Source organism: Corvus moneduloides, chromosome 23 (assembly GCF_009650955.1).
Source record: "Corvus moneduloides isolate bCorMon1 chromosome 23, bCorMon1.pri, whole genome shotgun sequence".
NCBI lineage: Eukaryota > Metazoa > Chordata > Aves > Passeriformes > Corvidae > Corvus > Corvus moneduloides.
In genome coordinates, this window is record NC_045498.1 from 4,943,311 (window position 1) to 4,962,344 (window position 19,034).

The following is a 19,034-nucleotide window of genomic DNA, read 5'->3' on the forward strand; positions in this document are numbered from 1 at the left end:
AACCGTGTGGCTTCTGCCCAGAAAGGGACAAATTGGGTGCAATCAAGGTCCCCTGCCAGGAGGTTGTTCCCTCCTCCATCCCTTCCCATCCTCCCTCAGGTGCTGCCTGGTAAAGGGACAAAAAATGCTGGATCTCACGTGGGAGGGTTCCTGGTGGATGGGTTTTTTTGGGAACCGTGGAGGAAGAGTCAGTCCCTTCCATCAAATCACTTGGGCTCAGTCAAAATGTTTCTGGCCACGAATCACCAAGTGGGTCTGTGATACTTCTGTGCGTGAAAAAACGTGTTCCAGGTGGAATGGAACCCCTGTGATGGGAGTGCTGCACAGCCAGGGCTGTCCTTGGAGAATCCAAAGGAAATGGTGATGCCTTTTCCTGGTCTTAAAATCAAGAGTCAAACACGGTTAGAAGGGGAAAAGGGATTTTACTTTGGGATTTCTTTTAAGGATCCTGAGGTGCACACGTCCAGGTCATACGCACTGAGATGCACCCCGAGTTGATCTCTGTGTCTCCCCCTCAACATTGGGTATAACATTACAGGCTTTACTAATTAGCAGATCTATCAAAGATTCCCCAATGAGAGGCTCAAGTGAGCCCCCCTCCCCAAGGAGCCTTCCCCTGGATGGTTCTATCTGAGTTTACAGAATGTGTTCTGGAGAGGACCTTGGGGTCTGGGGCACACTGATCCCTGGCTACGAAGCTTCTAAAATGCTTAAGTCTCCCAGCTTGACAAACAAGTCCAAGAATGCAGGCAAAAAGCACCAGGAATACACAAGTCGTAAAAAAGTATAACAGGGGTATAAAAGAAAAGGCAAAAATCCTCATGGCATCAATGGGATTTCCCACCCAGAGTCTGTGGTGGTGAACAGGGGAATGGGGTAAAACAAACAGCGCGTTCCCATCCCTCCAGCCCCCAGCACAGCCCCATCCCCACTCCCTGAGCTCCCCTCTCCCTTCCCTCCACAGCCGTGGGCCTCTCCAGCTGCCCCGAGCCGCCGGTTCCTGGGAATGGGCTGAAGATCGGGGAGCGTTACCTGGTGAACGACGTGGTGTCCTTCCAGTGCGAGCCGGGCTACGCCCTGCAGGTACCAACGCTGCCAGAAGGATTTCTGCTCTTCTGTATTCCCTGTATTCTTCACACATCGATTTGGACCTCTGTTATTGTACCCCTGGCGAGGCCCAAGACTTCTCCCTCCCTTTTCCCGAGGCAGAAAGACAAAACACATTCCAGAGCTCCAAGCTGGGGGTCCAAGGCTCCTGTCCTGTCTTGGTTCTTCCAAGGTTGGAACCAGCTCTTCAAGACACGAAGTTTAGTCCCTATCTGAGGGGGGAGGGTTCAGAGAGGGTCGAATTACCTCACCATTTATGTCTCTAACTGGGGATTTTTGTCAGTTACGCTAATTCACTAAATGTATAAAACTGTACTCACCCCATGCAGGGTTGGGCATTTTGTGGGTATTTTTCCATATCTTCCCTTGGAAGCCTCCAATAAAGACCAGCCTTTATGCTACCTCCCATACTAACATGATCTCCAAAGCGTGTCGTTGCATTTCCAGGTCCTTCAAGGCATCGCTTTGTCTGGCACCCCGGATGGGACAGGGACCTGGGAGCATCCCTCTGGATCAGATCCACCTTACAAGGAATTCTTTCCTGCCAGGACAGGGACAGGCTCCTCACCTTGTTTTCTATCCACTCCCAAACTCCCTGTCTTGTTTTCCATCCCTGCAGGGCCACTCCCACATCTCCTGCATGCCGGGCACGGTGCGCCGCTGGAATTACCCTCCGCCGCTCTGCATCGGTAGGACTCGACTTCTTTCTACCTGGCTGATATTTACAACACTTCCCACCCAAAAAAAAAACCCCAAACAAGGATAAAGAGCTGATTTAGAGAAATTCAGGTTGGTTCTGCAAGTGTGGGAGAGAGTATGGGGAAAAAATCTCCATTTGTTGCCAGGGAAATTGCACCTGGGAAGTCCCCGCGGGCTGCCTGGAGTGCTTTGTTTTGGATGTTTGAGATGTGGCTATAGCACAAAATGTGAAACACAGAATTATCCCCCTCAACACAAAATCGTTCAAAAGGGAAAACCTAAATTTTCCTGGTGCTGGGAGCAGGTTGGTTTTATGGGTTGAGGATTTTTTTCCCCATCTTTACTGTGGGGTTTATTTTTGTGGAATGTATCTTGATACCGCTACAGCTGCTGCTTTCACTGGGGCCTGCTGTCTCCCAGGATCCCAACTTGCTCTCCCCACTCTGGTGTCCAGCAGGTGACCACAGGTCACTTGTCCAGATCCTCAGATCTGCTCAGATGTTCAGGCCTGGAAAGGACTGGACATTCCATTTTCCCTGTGGAAGATCCCGAGGAGAAGAGCCCCAGAGATGAAGGGAACTTGCTGGAGGTTTTTTTTTTTATTATTTGCAGCCATTTGCTTTTAGCAAATGTGGATGTTTAATATTCATATTGCACATTTTGCAGCTCTCAGAGAGACATTTATGCATTTAATAGCTTTAGTTAACAGTTATTTCGGGCTCCTGCTGTTCCAGCTTACATCATTTGGCTTTAAAGTAATTATAAGAGCCAACAGTTCTTTTATCTGATGATCTGCAGGCCAGGAATAAATAGAGGGACATTTCCAGGAGAATGACTGAGCTGAAGGACCCATCCCCTTTGAGTGGAAGCAGAAGCCCTTGGGCTCAGCTGGGAGATCCCGGCATGGAGGAGGATCCCAAAAGCTGGGAAAACACAAGTTTGCTTCTTTGAATCAGCACCAGCCTCCCAGTCCAGCAGGGTTTTGGCTGCTTGAGCTGGGCCTGTCTTTTCACATCCCTGGAAAAGGTCAGGCAGCTGCAGAGGGGCAGAAACACATCTGGAGCCAGCAGTGACCATCACCTTTGTGGGTGTGGCAGTCCTGGGGCTCTCTGTCCTGTGTCCCAACCCTGTGCAGAGCCTCTGCTCCCAGCACAGTTCGCAGCTGTGCTGATTTTCTCCTGGTCTACTTCCTCCAGCTGCTGGGCTTCTCAATAATTCAGAAGCACTTCTATTAAAGAGCCATTAGGAGGAAAAAGAAAGAGAAATCTTCTGGGAGAAAGCTCGTTAGGAGCGAGTAGGGCGTAATGAGATATCGGACAAAGAGCCCGTGCCTCGCTGTCACAGCGCGTTAGGAGAACACCTGGCTGGGCTCTGCTGGGTGGTGCTGCTGGGAGCAGGTGGAGGTCATCCAGATGAGCACAAGAAGGTGCTGTCAGTGTTGAAATTTCATGTGATGCCTTTGGTAAATGTATTTTTAGGCTGCCATGGCTGCAGTCAGCGAGGAAACGCTCTGTGCTGTATTTATCAGTGATGGATGGATTGATTGATTGATTGATTGATTGCCCAGAGATCGGCACGTGGGACAGGTAGCAGAGAAAAGAAGAAGCTGTAACTGGAGTCAGAATAGTGATGCCTTTTCCTGGTCTTAAAATCAAGAGTCAAACAGGGCTAGAAGGGGAAAAGGGATTTTACCTTGGGATTTATTTTAAGGACCCTTAGGTGCACACGTCCAGGTCATATGCATCGAGATGCACCCTGCCGAATATGCCCCAAAAGATCTGGTATCTCATTATAGGTGTTACTAATTAGCAGATCTATCAAAGATTCCCCAAGGAGAGGCTCGAGTGAGCCCCCCTCCCCAAGGAGCCTTCCCCTGGATGGTTCTATCTGAGTTTACAGAATGTGTTCTGGAGAGGACCTTGGGCTCTGGGGCACACTGATCCCCGGCTACGAAGCTTCTAAAATGTTGAGTCTCTCAGCTTGACAAACAAGTCCAAGAATGGAGGCAAAAAGCACTGAGAATACAGGAGTTGTAAAAAGGTATAACAGGGGTATAAAAGAAAAGGCAGAAAATCTTCATGGCATCCATAGTAACACTCAGCTTCTTTGCAGTTGTCGGGAAAATTAATCCACAAACACCAGAGGTTTATGTCCAAAAAGGAGACAGAGGAGGCCTGTTACCTTATTTGAATAAAGGGAGAGGCCATGGGGCATTTCCCTGGGGTCTCTCAGGTTGCTGGAGGGCGCAGCCTCCTTTTATCCCAATTTCCCGGCCGCATTTCCGTCTCTCTTTCCCATTGGCTGAGGTACTTCAGAGGTACAGACTCCCCAAATTGCCTAATACAGACCCCCTTCCTAAAGTGTACCCCCCACCATCTCTTTTCCTTGTGTCTCTCTTCCTTTTCTCTAAATTCAGGGATTTAGCACATCCTTGGGTGAGTAACAGTCTGTGTCAATCAGTGGAATTCATGTGGAATTTATGGTTCCTCCCCTTGTTTCTTTCCCCTCTCAGTACCTGGTTTTACCTACCAGCAGACCCACAGTTTGTTTGTAAAGACACCTCCCTCTCATTCCTTTCACAGTCCTTTCTGAGCTGCCTGAGGTTTCCAGCAGGTGCTGGTGCCTGATTTGATCCAGTGTCTGTGGGCAGAGCAGGGTTTCCATCCCCTCTCTCACTGCTCAGATCTGGCTCTCCCTCTGTGATGGCCCAGACTGGATCCCTGGGCCCAGCCTTTCATCTCCAAAGGGCAGGAGAAAGGCTCATCCATTCCTGGCGTGGCCATGCAGTGCCTGGAAACTTGGTGCTGGTTCCTTTTTCTCAGCTGAGTTTTTAATTCCTTGATTTCCCGTGGCCCTCATCCAGAGAGACCCCTCAGAGATCCTGGAAGGGATCCTGTAACTGGATCCTGACCATTAACCCCGTTGGTTTTCCAGCCCAGTGTGGAGGAACAGCAGAGGAGATGGAAGGAGTGCTCCTGAGCCCAGGCTTCCCAGGGAATTACCCCAGCAACCTGGACTGCACGTGGAGGATACTGCTGCCAGTGGGGTTTGGTGAGAGAGCTGGGTTTGGTGTTCTGTCGCAGAGAGGGGGTGAAAAATGAGAGAATCCCAGACTGCTTTGGGGTGGGAAGAACCTTAAAGATCATCTCATTCCACTCCTGCCGGGGGAAGCTATCCCAGGGTGCTCCCAGCCCCATCCAGCGTGGCCTGGGACACTCCCAGGGATCCAGGGGCAGCCACAGCTTGTCTGGGCACCCTGTGCCAGGGCCTCCCCGCCCTCACAGGGAGCAATTCCTTCCTAATCTCCACTCCAAAGCTCCTTCGTGTCAGTTTGAAGCCACTCTGTGCCCTCAGGACAGTTACAGTCCTGCTGAGTGCCCACGCTGTCCCGGGATCTGCGGGTGGGCGGGGCTGGAGCTGGGGCTGGAGCTGGGGCTGGAGCTGGGGCTGGGGCTGGAGCTGGGATTGGGGTTGGGGTTGGGGTTGGAGTTGGGGTTGGAGCTGGGGCTGGGCTTGGGGCTGGGGCTGGGCCTGGGGCTGGGGTTGGTGTTGCTGCAAAGCTCAGGTGCAGTTTCAGAGCCAAACTCCTCCTTCCCGCTCTCCAGGTGCCCACATCCAGTTCCTGAACTTCTCCACGGAGCCCAACCACGACTTTGTGGAGATCCGGAACGGGCCCTACGACACCAGCAGCGTCATCGGGCGCTTCAGCGGCGCCGAGCTGCCCGGCTCCCTGCTGTCCACCTCCCACGAAACCACCGTGTACTTCCACAGCGACCACTCCCAGAACAAGCCGGGCTTCAAGCTGGAATACCAAGGTAAGGAGGGACAATCCTGCCCTCGGGGGGGTGGGAGGGAGTCAGGGCTTTTGGGCTTTGTGTTAATTCCATGAGGGTGTAATCCAAGTAAGTGGAAAGGTGTTACAGGAAGGCCGTGCTTCATCCTGGCAGCTGGGATCTGTTCCCCCCAGCTCAAGGAACAAATGTTCCCGGAGTGCCCCGTGACGGTGGAATGCCTTGGAATTAATCCCAGCCAGAGTCACCTCGAGCCAAGCTCGTGGGCAAGGGGAAGAGCCCTTGGAGTTTGCTTTGGAATGTTGGAGCTGCTTTTCCCTCCCAGCTGAAGTTCGGGCACATCCTGAGCTCAGCCTGGTGCAGGGTTGGGTAAATAATGAAGCAGCCAAAGAATAGAACAGGGCTGGCTCGGAGAGCTGGGCTGGAAGGAGAGGAAGAAGTTGTTAAAATACAGTTTCAATCCTCAGTTTTGGGGGTGATGGGGAATGGAGATGCCTTCTTATCCAGCTGGAATCCTTGGGCAGCTCCCCTGTTCTGAACATGAATTTTTGGCCCACCTCTGCCTTCCTGGCTTTGGAAACCTTTTGGTTTTCCCTGCCCGCCTGTCCTGGGCACGTGGGAATTCAGAGGGTGAAAGGAGAGAAATAAGTTTTTAGAACAAAGAGTTTTGCTCTCAGTTTTGGGCGTGATGGGGGATGGAGGTGCTTTTTCCCCAGCTGGAATCGTGGGGCAGCTCCCCTATTTTGAACATGAATTTTTGGCTCTGCTTGACCCCCAGCTCTGCCTCCACAAATTCCCTGAAAACCTTTTGGCCTTCCCTGCCCTCCTGTCCCGGGCACCTGGGAATTCAAAGGGACAAAGGATGCCAAAGGCAGCTCGTGGATTTCATCCTGAACACAACCAGGGAGCAACTGGGAGCTGAGTGGTCTGGGAAGGAGATCCAAGGAGTGGGAAGGAGGGAGTGTGTCCCTCCAGCAGGAAAAGCCTCTGCTCGTGCTCCATTCAGAGGATGCCAGGTGGAACGTGGTCACCAGCTGACTCCCATCCCTCGTCAGGGCTGGCCACTTTGGGTTGGAAAACGAGGCAGATTTCCCAGTTGGAAGTGGAGTGTGGGGTGACTCCATTCCGAGGCAGTGGGATGGGGATAGGCCTGGAGCTTGTGGGTCCCCTCAGCCCCCAGGCAGGTTCATCAAGGTTTATTTCCTTCCATTCATTTGTTGTGTGAGGAGGAAGGAGCTGAGCACGTGGTGGGTGAACTGCTTGCTGTGAGGGAGCATAGAATCCCAGGATCCGTGAGGCTGGAAAAGCTCTCCAAGGTCACTGAGCCCAACCTGTGGCCAATCCCAGAGCACTGAGTGCCACGTCCAGTCCTTCCTTGGAATGAGGACTCCAAACCTCCCTGGGCAGCCCCTTCCAACCCTTTCCATGCAGAAATTCCTCCCGATGTCCAACCTGCCCCTCCCCTGGCACAGCTTGAGGCCGTTTCCCCTTATCCTGTCACTTTTTCCTGGGAAATGAAGTATAAAGCATTCCCTTTGTGTTTTCCTAGCCTACGAGCTGCAGGAATGCCCTGACCCGGAGCCTTTTGCCAACGGAGTGGTGAGAGGAGCCGGCTACAACGTTGGCCAGTCCATCTCCTTCGAGTGCCTGCCCGGCTACCACCTGATCGGCCACCCCGTGCTCACCTGCCAGCACGGCACCAACAGGAACTGGGACCACCCCCTGCCCAGGTGTGAAGGTACGGCCTGGGCTCACCTGGGCACGGGAATTCAGCTCCTTGGCTTGGAATGGGGCTGGAAGTGGCTCTGGGAGCAAAGGCGTGGCTGGGAATGGGCACTTGGAGTGAAGGCTTGGCCCTGAGGTGTTGAAGTGTGGTCTCCGTGAGGTGTTTTGGTGAATATTTGGGGCAGTTCAGAACCAAAGGGCGTCTTCTGAGGGGAATTTGGCTCTTGGGATGTGGGTGAGGACACTCTCTGTCTCCCAGCTCCCATGCTGGAGCTGTTATTTCAGCGTGACGCAGCCCAGGGTCCTCGGAGTGATAATTCCTCGCTGCTTTATTCCCTCAACAACATCCAGCTTCCATGAATTTAGCTCTGATGAATAAAAACAGTCCCTGGTGAAAGGACCTCGCAGCTCTGAGGACTTTCAGGGTGTCCCTGCCTGCTCTCCTTCGTGTGGCATCTCCAGAATGTTCCAGGTGGGAGGTCCTCAGGAACCTTCCATGGTGTCCTTTCTGTCCTGTCTGTCCTGCTTCTGCAGGCTGGATTTACAATCCAGGCATCCAAACTCATCCAGATTCTCTTTTCCAACCCCCTCATGGCTGTTTCAGCCTTTCACCCCTTGGGCTGGTGGCCGGAATTCTGTGGGATTTACTCCAGAAAGGTTTCAGATGAACCTTTAAGAAGTTCAGAGCTGCTTATTGAAGATTTCCCAGCCCATTTCCCGGGAGCACTGACCTTTATCCCAGCACTGGCTCGGCAGGAGCTGGGGAAGGAGGAGGAGAGGTGATATTTTCCCTCTTCTAAGTCCTTGAACCCCAGAGAACACAAAGCGCAAAGAGCTGAATCTTCAGCTGCTCTTTCAGTGACCCCAACAGGGTCAGGGGAGCCTGTCCTGTGCCCAGCTGGATGCTGGGGATACTGGGGGATACTGGGAGCAAGATTAAACCCTCACCTCCCTCAGGCATCGGCTCTGCCAGCTGCAAACACCCTGTTCTGCCCTGGTTTTGTATTTTTAAGAGGCTTTCTGGCCCTGCAAAAAAGCAGAGGGGTGAGGGCTGGGAAGGTTTTGGCCCATTTGCTGCTGGTCTCTGAGCACATCCGGGCTCTTCCTGCTGCTAAAAGGATGCAGGACTTACCTTTTCCTGCCTTTTTTTTCCCAAAATTGTCCATTTTTGCCTGGCAGCAGGCAGGGAGGACGCACTGCCTTAGGCTAAACCCCTCACCTCGCCCTCGAAGGTCAGCGCTGAAAGCTCCTTTAATTAAAAGAGAAGCTGTAATTCTGAAATCAAGGCACAGGGGCCCGGCTTTTCCAGCTTTCCAGGGAGTTTTCCCTGGGATCAGCAGCCTGGCTGCTGCTGGGCAGGGCAGGGAGGGACTTGGCCCCTCAGGATCTTTGGGGTTTGGTGTGTAGGGTTAAATAAACACACTGGGGAGCAGAGCCAGCCTGGGGAGAGCTGGAGCTTGGCTCCAAGCTCGCACCTGGATCAGCAGGGAGGGATGGGAGGGATTTATGGAGCTGCTCCTGCACAGGAAGGATGGGTTTGGCTCTTAACCCCGAATTAATGAGAGGGAGACCACGGAATTGTGCAGGCCGGAAAAGATCTTTAAGATCATGGAGCCCAGCCATCAACCAGCACCACACAAGTGCCACATCCACACGTTTTTGGGATATTTGCAGGGATTGTGACTCCACCACTGCTCTGGGCAGCCCCTTCCCATGGAAGGACGGGGTCGGTGCAGCTCGTGGGCTTTAGGACAGGGTGACCCTTACCCCACCCAGCACCCACAGCTGCTGCAGGCGGCCAGGACCATGCTGCCAGCATTCCCATTCCAGCATTCCCATTCCAGCATTCCCATTCCCGTGCCAGGCAGCTCCAGATGTTGATGCTTGCACACAAAACTCCGAACCCTGGGGCCCTGCTGCATCCTGAGCTCATCCCTGGGCTGGGCCTAATTGCCTCGTTTAGTCTGCAAGTTCATTTGGAGCTGGAGGAGGCCTCCTGTAGCGGGACTGTCACTGGGATTGATGACCTGCATGCTGCTGCCACCCCAATCCTCATTTCCCTGCCAGCTGCTCCAGGATCCAGGGCATGGATTTGCTCCTGGGCTGATCCCATCCCAAACTCTGATTGCCATGGCAGCTGGAGGAGCTCAGGGATTCTCAGTGGGAGTGAGAGAGGAGTTTCTGTGCACACCTGGCTGGCACAGCTGGATAAAATCCACATCTGAAGAACTCCATAATTTTACCATCGTGCAATCAAGCTGAAAATGCCCAGTTTTTTCCACGTTTTCCAGCCCAGTTTTTCCACAGTTTTTCAGCCCAGTTTTTGCCACAGAGTTTTTCAAACCAGTTTGTTTTTGGTTTTTTTTCCACTGAGATTTTCAGCCCAGATTTTCCACAAAGTTTTCCAGCCCAGTTTCTCCCAGGAAGTTTTTCAACCCAGTTTATTTCCATGAAGAAATGTGGGATGTGCTTGTGGCAGAGAGGAATTATTCAAGGCAAGTTAGGGCAAGATCTGGATCTTCCTGTGTCCAGAACTGTTACCTTCGTATCCCCAAAACAAAAGGAATAAAACTGGGATACAAGGATATTTAAGGGCATATGGAATAAAACTGGGATATAAGGATATTTAAGGGCATATGGAATAAAACTGGGATACAAGGATATTTAAGGGGTATTTCCCCACTGGGTTTGTGTTTCTCTCTGATCCCCTGCAGTGCCTTGTGGGGGCAATGTCACCGCCCAGAATGGGACAGTTTATTCTCCCGGCTTCCCCAACCAGTACCCGAATTCCCAGGATTGCACCTGGCTCCTGACAGTGCCTGTGGGATATGGGATCCACCTGAACTTCACCCTGCTGCAGACAGAGCCCTACAACGACTTCATCACCGTCTGGTGGGTACAGAGGGTCGGGAATCACTCCGAGGGCTCATTTTGGGGAGATAACTCCTGGCTTTTAAACAGCAGCAGCTGGGAATGGGACCCCTGGGATCTTCCCCTGGAAGCTTCTTGGTTTGTTTGGAGAAGGGAAGAGAAATGATGATTTTTTTTCAAGCTTTGTTTTAAAATGAATAAATAAAACTATTATTTATGCATAATAACGGAGATCATCGGCTTCAGGCAGCCAGGGGAGCTCGCAAAGCTGCTCTGATTAAAGAGTTTGTGACCAAATTTTGAGCTCGTAGCACTCAATGTCTGACCTTCCGAATATCCCCGAGTCTGCTGGGCAAACAGGGAGTGGAATTCCTTTGGGAAACGGCTCCTAATTCCTCAATTTCTGAGGGTAAAAGTGAAATTTGTGGCTGTCATTATCCACTGGGTGAGCACTGAGAGCCTTGTGGGGGTTAAACTGGAGCAGAGAGAGGGATTGGGGCTGTGAAATGTGGATGTGGGAACAGGAGGATAAGGAAGGGAGGAGTCCCTGGGCGTGCAGGGCAGGAGGAGGTGGAGTTCCTACGGTGAAATCCATGGAATAATGTCCTTTTTTGTGTGTGTCTGGCATTAGGGATGGGCCCCAGCAAACAGCCCCTCAGCTGGGGGTGTTCACAGGGAACTCAGCCAAGAAATCAGCCCAGAGCTCCTCCAACCAGGTGCTGCTGAGGTTCCACAGCGACGCCGCCAACGGAGGCATCTTCGCCATTTATTTCTATGGTCGGTATTGCAGCGTTCCTGGGATGGGGGAAATGTTGGGAAGAGCAGGGAATAGTTCTGGGAAAATGAAACAAAATACCCTTTGACCCCTAGTTTTCCACAGTTTTTCAGCCCATTTTTTTCCACAAAGTTTTCCAGCCCAGTTTATTTCCGTGAAGTTTTCCAACCTGTTTTTTTCCCACACGACTTATCAGCCCAGTTTTTTCCATTAATTTTTCTGGCCCAATTTTTTTCCAGGAAGTTTTACAACCCAGGTTTTCCACAAAGTTTTCCAGACCAGTTTTTTCCAGGAAGTTTTCCAGCCCAATTTTTTTCCATGAAATTTTCCAGCCCAGTTTTTTCCACAGAGTTTTCCAGCCCAATTTTTTTCCATGAAATTTTCCAGCCCAGTTTTTTTCCACAGAGTTTTCTAACCCGTTTTTTTCCACAAAGTTTTTCAGCCCAGCTATTTCCAGGACGTTTTCCAGCCCAGTTTTTGCCACAGAATTTTTCAAACCAGGCTTTTTTTCCCACAAATTTTCCAGGCTAGAGATTGAAGCTGGATTCCGTGACCAACACCCATGACACCCTACACCTGTCCTGAGGCAATGCCTGTAAATCCCCTCCTCATCCTTATGGATAAATCCACTTTATTTACCTAAAACTCTGCTTCCCCTCAGTATTCCTGGAAGTTTTCCCTTTCCAGTGCTCTGCTGAACCAGCTGGATCACGGTGGCCTGGTTTAAATGGCAACAGCTTCATTCCTCAGGGGAGGAAAAGCATTCCTGCAAATCCCTGGATTACTCGGGGATTCCTTGGTGTGAGGGCAGCTCAGGCTGGAGAAATCTGGGATATTACATGGAATTGAGAGCATTTAAATCGGATTAACCGAGGAGTTCCTGCGGCGGCGCCGGGATTTTGGGAAGTGGCTCCTGAATCCAGGGATGTGCAGCCGCAGCCCTGCAGGAATTCCATGGGGAACCTGTGCAGGATCCCTCAGGAACCTCTGCAGGCTCCCAAGGGCTGAATTTAGGGAAGATTGATATTCCCAGAGCATGGAAGTTACGGAAAAAAATGATGGTTTGGGAGGTTTGGCTCAGAATTGAGCTGGGTGGGGGCAGTGGAGTGAGCGCTGCTTTTGTGGTGGGAATTAAAGACCCTCCCTGCTGTGGGTGGAATCCATCAGCCATTCCCTAATCCTGGCAGTGCCCTGTGCTGGTGTGGGAAGTCTGGGATTGGTCCTGGATGGAATCAGGGCAGTTTAATGTCACTTGGAACCTGTTTTCCAGCTGGGCACTCCGATTAAATCTCATTTCTACAATGCCAGGCTGGTGTGGGTGGGATAAATCCCGTCCCATTCCAGCCCTTTCCATGGGCAGGGACACCTCCCACTATTCCAGGGGCCCTCTAGTCCCATTTACTGGTGTTTTCCTCCCCTCCTTGCACTCCCAGGATACAGAAGCCACCTCCAGCCCATTCCCAGCGCCTGCAAAAATCCCATTTTTCCCTCACACCTTTTGGAAAAAAATGATCCTGCCCCGTTTTACAAAGGAAGGAATCAGGGCAAGGCAACCACAGAGCATCTCCTCCTCTAAAAAATGTATTTCAACTTTTGCCACAGAGTTTTTCAGCCCAGGTTTTCCATGGAGTTTTCCAGCCCAGGTTTTTTTTCCCCCAAAATATTCCAGCCCAGTTTTTTTCACCAACTTTTTCAGGCCAGTTTTTTTCCACGGAGTTTTCCAGCCCAGTTTTCCAGCTTAGAGATGGAAGCTGGATTCTGTGATCAATTCCATGATTCCCAATCCTCATCCAGGCTGCTTTGCCGTGCTGGGAAGAGGTGGAGGTGGCAGGAATGAATATCCAGTGGCCACTGGAGCTGCAGGATCTGGGATTAAAAGGCTGAGCTGGATTTCAGGGGAGCAGGGCCTGTCCAGGAGCAGGAGCAGGGAGGGCTGAGCAAAGAGCAGGGAATGTCTGGCATGAATATCCATGGAATTCCTGGTGCCATGGATCCTGTTGAACCTGCTCAGGGCTCTGCTGGGCTGATTTTTGGGATTTTCTTCTCCTGAGTGCTGCTTTTGTTCTGCTCAGGGGGAGCTGAGCTCTAATTTTGGGGGAAAATTCACCAAAAATATATTAAAATATCTCTTTTTTTATATAAAAAAATAATTTCTGCTCCTCAACTCCGTTTATCTCCCCATTTATCCTTGCGGTAGCCCTGAAAAATAGCAGCTTTTGGGGCAAAAAATGCCAATTTTGTCCCATTTCACCTTCCCTGAGCACTGACTTGGACCTTGCTCAGGTCACTCTGTGAATTCCAAAGCTCCTGCAGGATTTGCAGCTGGAAATATTCTCACTCCTGGAATTCTTTGTGGAAGAAATCACTAATTCCAAGTTGAAAACAAAATAAAAATCGGTGAGTTTTGAATCCCTGTCCCAGGGAGGGAATTCCCTGAATAATTCTTTTTATTTATGAGGAGCCTGAGACTTTTCCATCCTGGGTGGGCGCCTGAATTCCTCAGAGGACACCGAGATCCTTCCTCAGCATCCCAGAAAGTGCTGGTGACATTCCCAAAGGGAAAACACTGTCCAGGAATGCCCAAAATCTTCTTGTTGGGGTGGAAGAAACATCAGGATTCAAATTCCTGCCTCCATCTCTGTAGGATTTGTGGGGGGAAAGGCCCGGGTGGAGTTTGCCAATTCCTGCTCCTCGTGGAGAGGGAGGAATTTCCTCATGGAAAGGGAGCGATTTTCCTCATGGAGAGGGAGAAATTTTCCTCATGGAGAGGGAGGAATTTCCTTGTGGAGAAGGAGGAATTTTCCTTCTCCTTGGGGAGAGGGAGGAATTTCCTTGTGGAGAGGGAGGAATTTTCCTCATGGAGAGGGAGCAATTTCCTTTGCAGAGAGGGAGGAATTTCCTTGCAGTGAGGGAGGAATTTTCCTTGCAGTGAGGGAGGAATTTCCTCGTGGAAAGGGAGGAATTTCCTTGTGGAGAAGGAGGAATTTTCCTTCTCCTTGGGGAGGGGGAGGAATTTCCCTCATGGAGAGGGAGGAATTTCCTTTGCAGAAAGGGAGGAATTTCCTCGTGGAAAGGGAGGAATTTCCTCATGGAGAGGAAGGATTTTCCTTGTTGAGAAGGAGGAATTTTCCTCATGGAGAGGGAGGAATTTCCTTGTGGAGAGGGAGGAATTTCCTCATGGAGAAGGAGGAATTTCCTCGTGGAGAGGGAGGAATTTTCTTTGCAGAGAGGGAGGATTTTCCTCATGGACAGGGAGGATTTTCCTCATGGAGAGGGAGGAATTTCCTCATGGAGAAGGAAGAATTTCCTCATGGAGAAGGAAGAATTTCCTCATGGAGAGGGAGGAATTTCCTTGTAGAGAGGGAGGAATTTCCTCATGGAGAGGGAAGATTTTCCTCATGGAGAAGGAGGACTTTCCTCATGGAGAGCGAGGAATTCCCGATTCCACTGTGCTGCTCTTCCCTTGCTTTCCCAGCTTTCCAGCTTTTCCGCTGCCAGCCTCCCACCGTCGTTCCCAACGCCGAGATCATCACGGAGAACGAGGAGTTCAACATCGGTAAAACCTTCCCTCATCCTCCTCATCCTCATTCCCACCTCCCCAACTCCTGGCAACGGCGTTTTCCTCCCAAATTTGGGCTTCCAGAGGGGCTTTCCATGGGAGCTCAGCACCAAACACAGCATCCAAGTGCTCCCGTTGTTCCCAGCCTTTTCCTCCCTGGAAAAGTGGTTTTTGTGGGAGCCCTGAGCCTGTTTGGAATCCCTCAGGAATCTTTGGGAATAACGACGGCTCTCAGGTGTTGCACACAAAGCTTTGGAGCTGTTATTCTGCTTTCTGGGGGCTTTTCAGGAGCTTTTTGGGGGCATTTTTTTGGTGGCTGTTGCTCCCATCCACATTTTTAAGTGGCCGCAGCCAGAATTTTTCTCGGAGCTGCTCTCTCTGAGGGGAGTCTGCGCCTGGAATCGTTCCTGGATCTCGTGGGGTGCTGGGAGTTCATCCCAGGGTGACTCCAGCGTGGCTTTCGGAGCCTTTTATTTCTGATTTACACCTTTAATCCCTGCATTTCCCCCTTTTATCCCTCTTTTTATCCCTTTTATCCCTACATTTTCCCCTTTTATCCCTGCATTTTGACCTTTTATCCCTCTACTTCCCCTTTTATCCCTCTATTCCCCCCTTTATCCCTCTATTTCCCCTTTTATTCCTGCATTTTGACCTTTTATTCCTGCATTCCCCCCTTTTATCCCTCTTTTTATCCCTTTTATCCCTGCACTTACCCCTTTTATCCCTCGATTTACCCTTTTTTTCCTGCATTCCCCCCTTTTATCCCTCTTTTTATCCCTTTTATCCCTGCACTTACCCCTTTTATCCCTCGATTTACCCTTTTTTTCCTGAATTTACCCCTTTTATTTCTGATTTCCTCCTTTTACTTCTGCCTTCCCGCTTTTATCCCTCTATTTCCCCTTTAATTCCTGCATTTTGACCTTTTATCCCTCTATTTCCCCTTTTATCCCTCTATTTCCCCTTTTTTCCCTCTATTTCCCCCTTTTATCCCTGTATTTCCCCCTTTTATTCCTCTTTTTTATCCCTTTTATCCCTGGATTTTCCCCTTTTATCCCTGCATTTTGACCTTTTATTCCTGCATTCCCCCTTTTATTCCACTTTTTATCCCTTTAATTCCTGCATTTTGACCTTTAATTCCTGCATTTTGACCTTTTATCCCTCTATTTCCCTTTTATTCCTGCATTTATACCTTTTATTCTTGCCTTTTCCCCTTTTATGCCTGCATTCCCCCCTTAACCCTCTATTTCCCCTTTTATCCCTGCATTCCCTCCTTTTATCCTTCTATTTCCCCCTTTTATCCCTCTATTTCCCCTTTTATTCCTGCATTTCCCTCTTTAATTCCTGCATTTTGACCTTTTATCCCTCTTTTTATCCCTTCTATCCCTGCATTTCCCCCTTTTATCGTTCTATTTCCCTTTTTTATCCCTCTATTTCCCCTTTTATTCCTGCATTTCCCTCTTTAATTCCTGCATTCCCCCTTTTATCCCTCTATTTTCCCCTTTAATTCCTGCATTTTCCCCCTTTTTTCCTGCATTCCCCCTTTTATCCCTCTTTTTATCCCTTTTATTCCTGCATTTCCCCCTTTATTTCCTGCATTTTGACCTTTTATCCCTCTATTTCCCCCTTCTACCCCTGCATTTCCCCCTTTTATCCCTCTATTTCCCCTTTTATTCCTGCATTTCCCTCTTTAATTCCTGCATTTTGACCTTTTATCCCTCTTTTTATCCCTTCTATCCCTGCATTTCCCCCTTTTATCATTCTATTTCCCCCTTCTACCCCTGCATTTCCCCCTTCTACCCCTGCATTTCCCCCTTCTACCCCTGCATTTCCCCCTTCTACCCCTGCATTTCCCCTTCTATCCCTCTATTTCCCCTTTTATCCCTCTATTTCCCCCTTTTATCCCTGCATTTCCCTCTTTAATTCCTGCTTTCCCCCCTTTTATCCCTCTATTTCCCCTTTTTTCCTGCATTTCCCCCTTCTATCCCTCTATTTCCCCTTCTATCCCTCTATTTCCCCTTGTATCCCTGCATTTCCCCCTCTCATTCCCGTTTTCCATCCCTGCCCAGGTGACATCGTGAGGTACCGCTGCCTTCCCGGCTTCACCCTGATCGGGAACGAGATCCTCACCTGCAAACTGGGCACCCACCTGCAGTTCGAGGGGCCCCCACCCACCTGTGAAGGTAAAGCCTCCATAATTCCCAGATTTCCCTGCTCAGGGAGGGATCTGGGAGAGGTTTTCCTACACATTTTTCATCCTTGGGGTTAATTTTCCCATCTCCAGCATGCCGGGAGTGCGGGGCTTGGGGTGAGGGAGGGAGACCCCGCTGTGTGCCAGGGCTGGGATCTCAGCAAATCCCAGGGGAATTCATGGCAGCAGCTCTGGAAAATGATGGAGGGAATGTTCATAAAATCATGGAATATCCTGAGCTGGAAGGATCATCCTGTTTAATCCCTGTTCCTGCACTGACATGCCAAAAATTCCACCCCCTGCATCCCTGAGAGTGTTGTCCCAACATTCCTGGAGCTCTGGAATGCAGCCTTGGGATTGTGACAATTCCCTGGGGAGCCTCTTCCAGTGCCCACCAGTTCCAGTTTCCCCACTCCAGGCTCCAGGAATTTTGCAGGGTCTCCACACCAAAACCCTGGGATTGCACCCCAAGGGTTTTTGGGATTTGGGATTGAGCAGTGCTGTGTGCTCCAGAGGCATCCAGGTGTCCTTCCCGTGGGAACAGGGAATGCTGGGCTGTCCGAGGAGGAGCAGGGAAGCTCCTCTGGCTGGGCAATCCCGCAGGAACAGCTCCTCTGTTGATTCCAGGGAATGTCTGGAATTGAAAGCCCCAAACTCGCTGCCTGGGGCACCTTGGGGCTGCTCAGGAGTGATCCCAGAGATGCTTCCCTGCTCCCACATCCCTGATTTCTCCTCTGGATCCCTGCTGGGCCCTTTGCCCGCTCCAGCCCTGGTTATTCCGCTGCCCTCTGACCATTTTTCCCAAATAATGGGATATTTTCCTGGAGCTTTATTCCCTCTGCAAGAGCAGGAGCTGGAGGAGAGGGAGCGAGGTCATTCCATGATTTCCTGGTGGTTGTTAGCCGGGGGCTGAGGGCACTGCCCAGATCACAGCTGGCCACCAGTTCCTGGAGGCCACAACATTCCTGATGGGATGCAGGATTTGGAAAGAATTCCCTGTTCTTTCTGGGCACTTCTGGCTATTTTCTGTCCATAAAATCCTGCATTTGCACCGGGCTTTGGTGGCAACTATGGGTAAATAAAGATTTTCCTTTCCTTTTCCTTTTCCTTTTCCTTTCCTTTTCCTTTCCTTTTCCTTTCCTTTCCTTTCCCTTTCCCTTCCTTTTCCTTTTCCTTTTCCTTTTCCTTTTCCTTTTCCTTTTCCTTTTCCTTTTCCTTTTCCTTTTCCTTTTCCTTTTCCTTTTCCTTTTCCTTTTCCTTTTCCTTTTCCTTTTCCTTTTCCTTTTCCTTTTCCTTTCCTTTCCTTTCCCCCCTTCCTCTGTGTGTTCCCCTTTTCTGGGGTATTTTGTTGGCCTTTTTTTCACTCTTCCCAGCTGGGTTTAACATTCCCTGATGCCGAGTGTGGGGTGGGGATGAGAGGAGGGAATTAGGAGTTCCCATGTCCCAGTTAACAACTCCACGGGATGAGCTGCAGTTCCAGCCTTTGTTCTGATGGAGTTTCCAGGGATTCCTGGAGAGGTTTCTGTGCCTCCAGAGAGTTCTGGTTGTGGCGTTGCTCATTTTGGGAGAGATGGGGAGCGGGGCCGAGGCAGCGGGAATGGTTTGTTGGCTTCGCTGCTTTTTGCTCCCTTCTTTACGTGTGACAATTATTGGGATTTGTGGGATTTTGGGATTCTCCAAGCTCCAGGGATCAAGGAGTGCAGGGGTCGTGCTCTGCTTTGAGCTGGCTCATCAAGACAGACATTGTGCTTCCATCCTTCCTCTGAAAAACCAGGAATATTCCTTTCCATTCCCAGTGCACTGCCCCATGAACCAGCTGATGACGGATTCCACGGGGGTGATCCTGAGCCAGAGCTTCCTGGGAAGTTACCCTCACTTCCAGACGTGTTCCTGGGTGGTGAAGGTGGAGCCGGGGTACAACATCTCCCTCACCATCGAGTACTTCCTCAGCGAGAAGCAGTTCGACGAGTTCGAGATCTTCGATGGTAAGAGATTGACCCCTCCGACCTGCAGGGTCCTTCATCCCAAACCTTCCTGGGATTCCATAATCCCATGGCAGTCAAAGGGGAAGGAGCATTCCAGGCCCAGCTGCCCACCTGTAACCTCCTGCTGGCCTTCCAGAAAGCTCCTCCTGAGCCTCGCTGGTTCCTGGCATAAGGAAATAGCAGCAATTCCATTTTTCAGCTGGATCTGAAGCGTTTTTCCAAGGGGCGGGAGTTGGGAAATTCCTGGGAGAGGGATGGCAGCAGAGATTGCTGCAGGGAATGAGTTGGGAAGTGGGAATTCTCATCCCTGAAGGCCGCAGGGAGCGGATTCTCC

The 19,034-nt window shown here is 50.6% G+C and overlaps 1 protein-coding gene across 5 annotated transcripts in view; it reads left to right on the top strand.

Annotated features, from left to right (window-relative positions):
* CSMD2 (CUB and Sushi multiple domains 2) overlaps positions 1 to 19,034 on the top strand; it is a 350,153-nt gene that overhangs the window by 282,818 nt on the left and 48,301 nt on the right. For all 5 annotated transcript variants that reach the window (XM_032132060.1, XM_032132059.1, XM_032132058.1 and 2 more), the window contains 10 exons: positions 965 to 1,083; positions 1,727 to 1,796; positions 4,741 to 4,857; positions 5,412 to 5,621; positions 7,147 to 7,335; positions 10,037 to 10,214; positions 10,825 to 10,970; positions 14,444 to 14,524; positions 16,594 to 16,707; positions 18,512 to 18,700. In XM_032132060.1, coding sequence (XP_031987951.1) covers positions 965 to 1,083; positions 1,727 to 1,796; positions 4,741 to 4,857; positions 5,412 to 5,621; positions 7,147 to 7,335; positions 10,037 to 10,214; positions 10,825 to 10,970; positions 14,444 to 14,524; positions 16,594 to 16,707; positions 18,512 to 18,700 — 1,413 coding nt within the window. The remainder of the gene's footprint in view (positions 1 to 964; positions 1,084 to 1,726; positions 1,797 to 4,740; positions 4,858 to 5,411; positions 5,622 to 7,146; positions 7,336 to 10,036; positions 10,215 to 10,824; positions 10,971 to 14,443; positions 14,525 to 16,593; positions 16,708 to 18,511; positions 18,701 to 19,034) is intronic.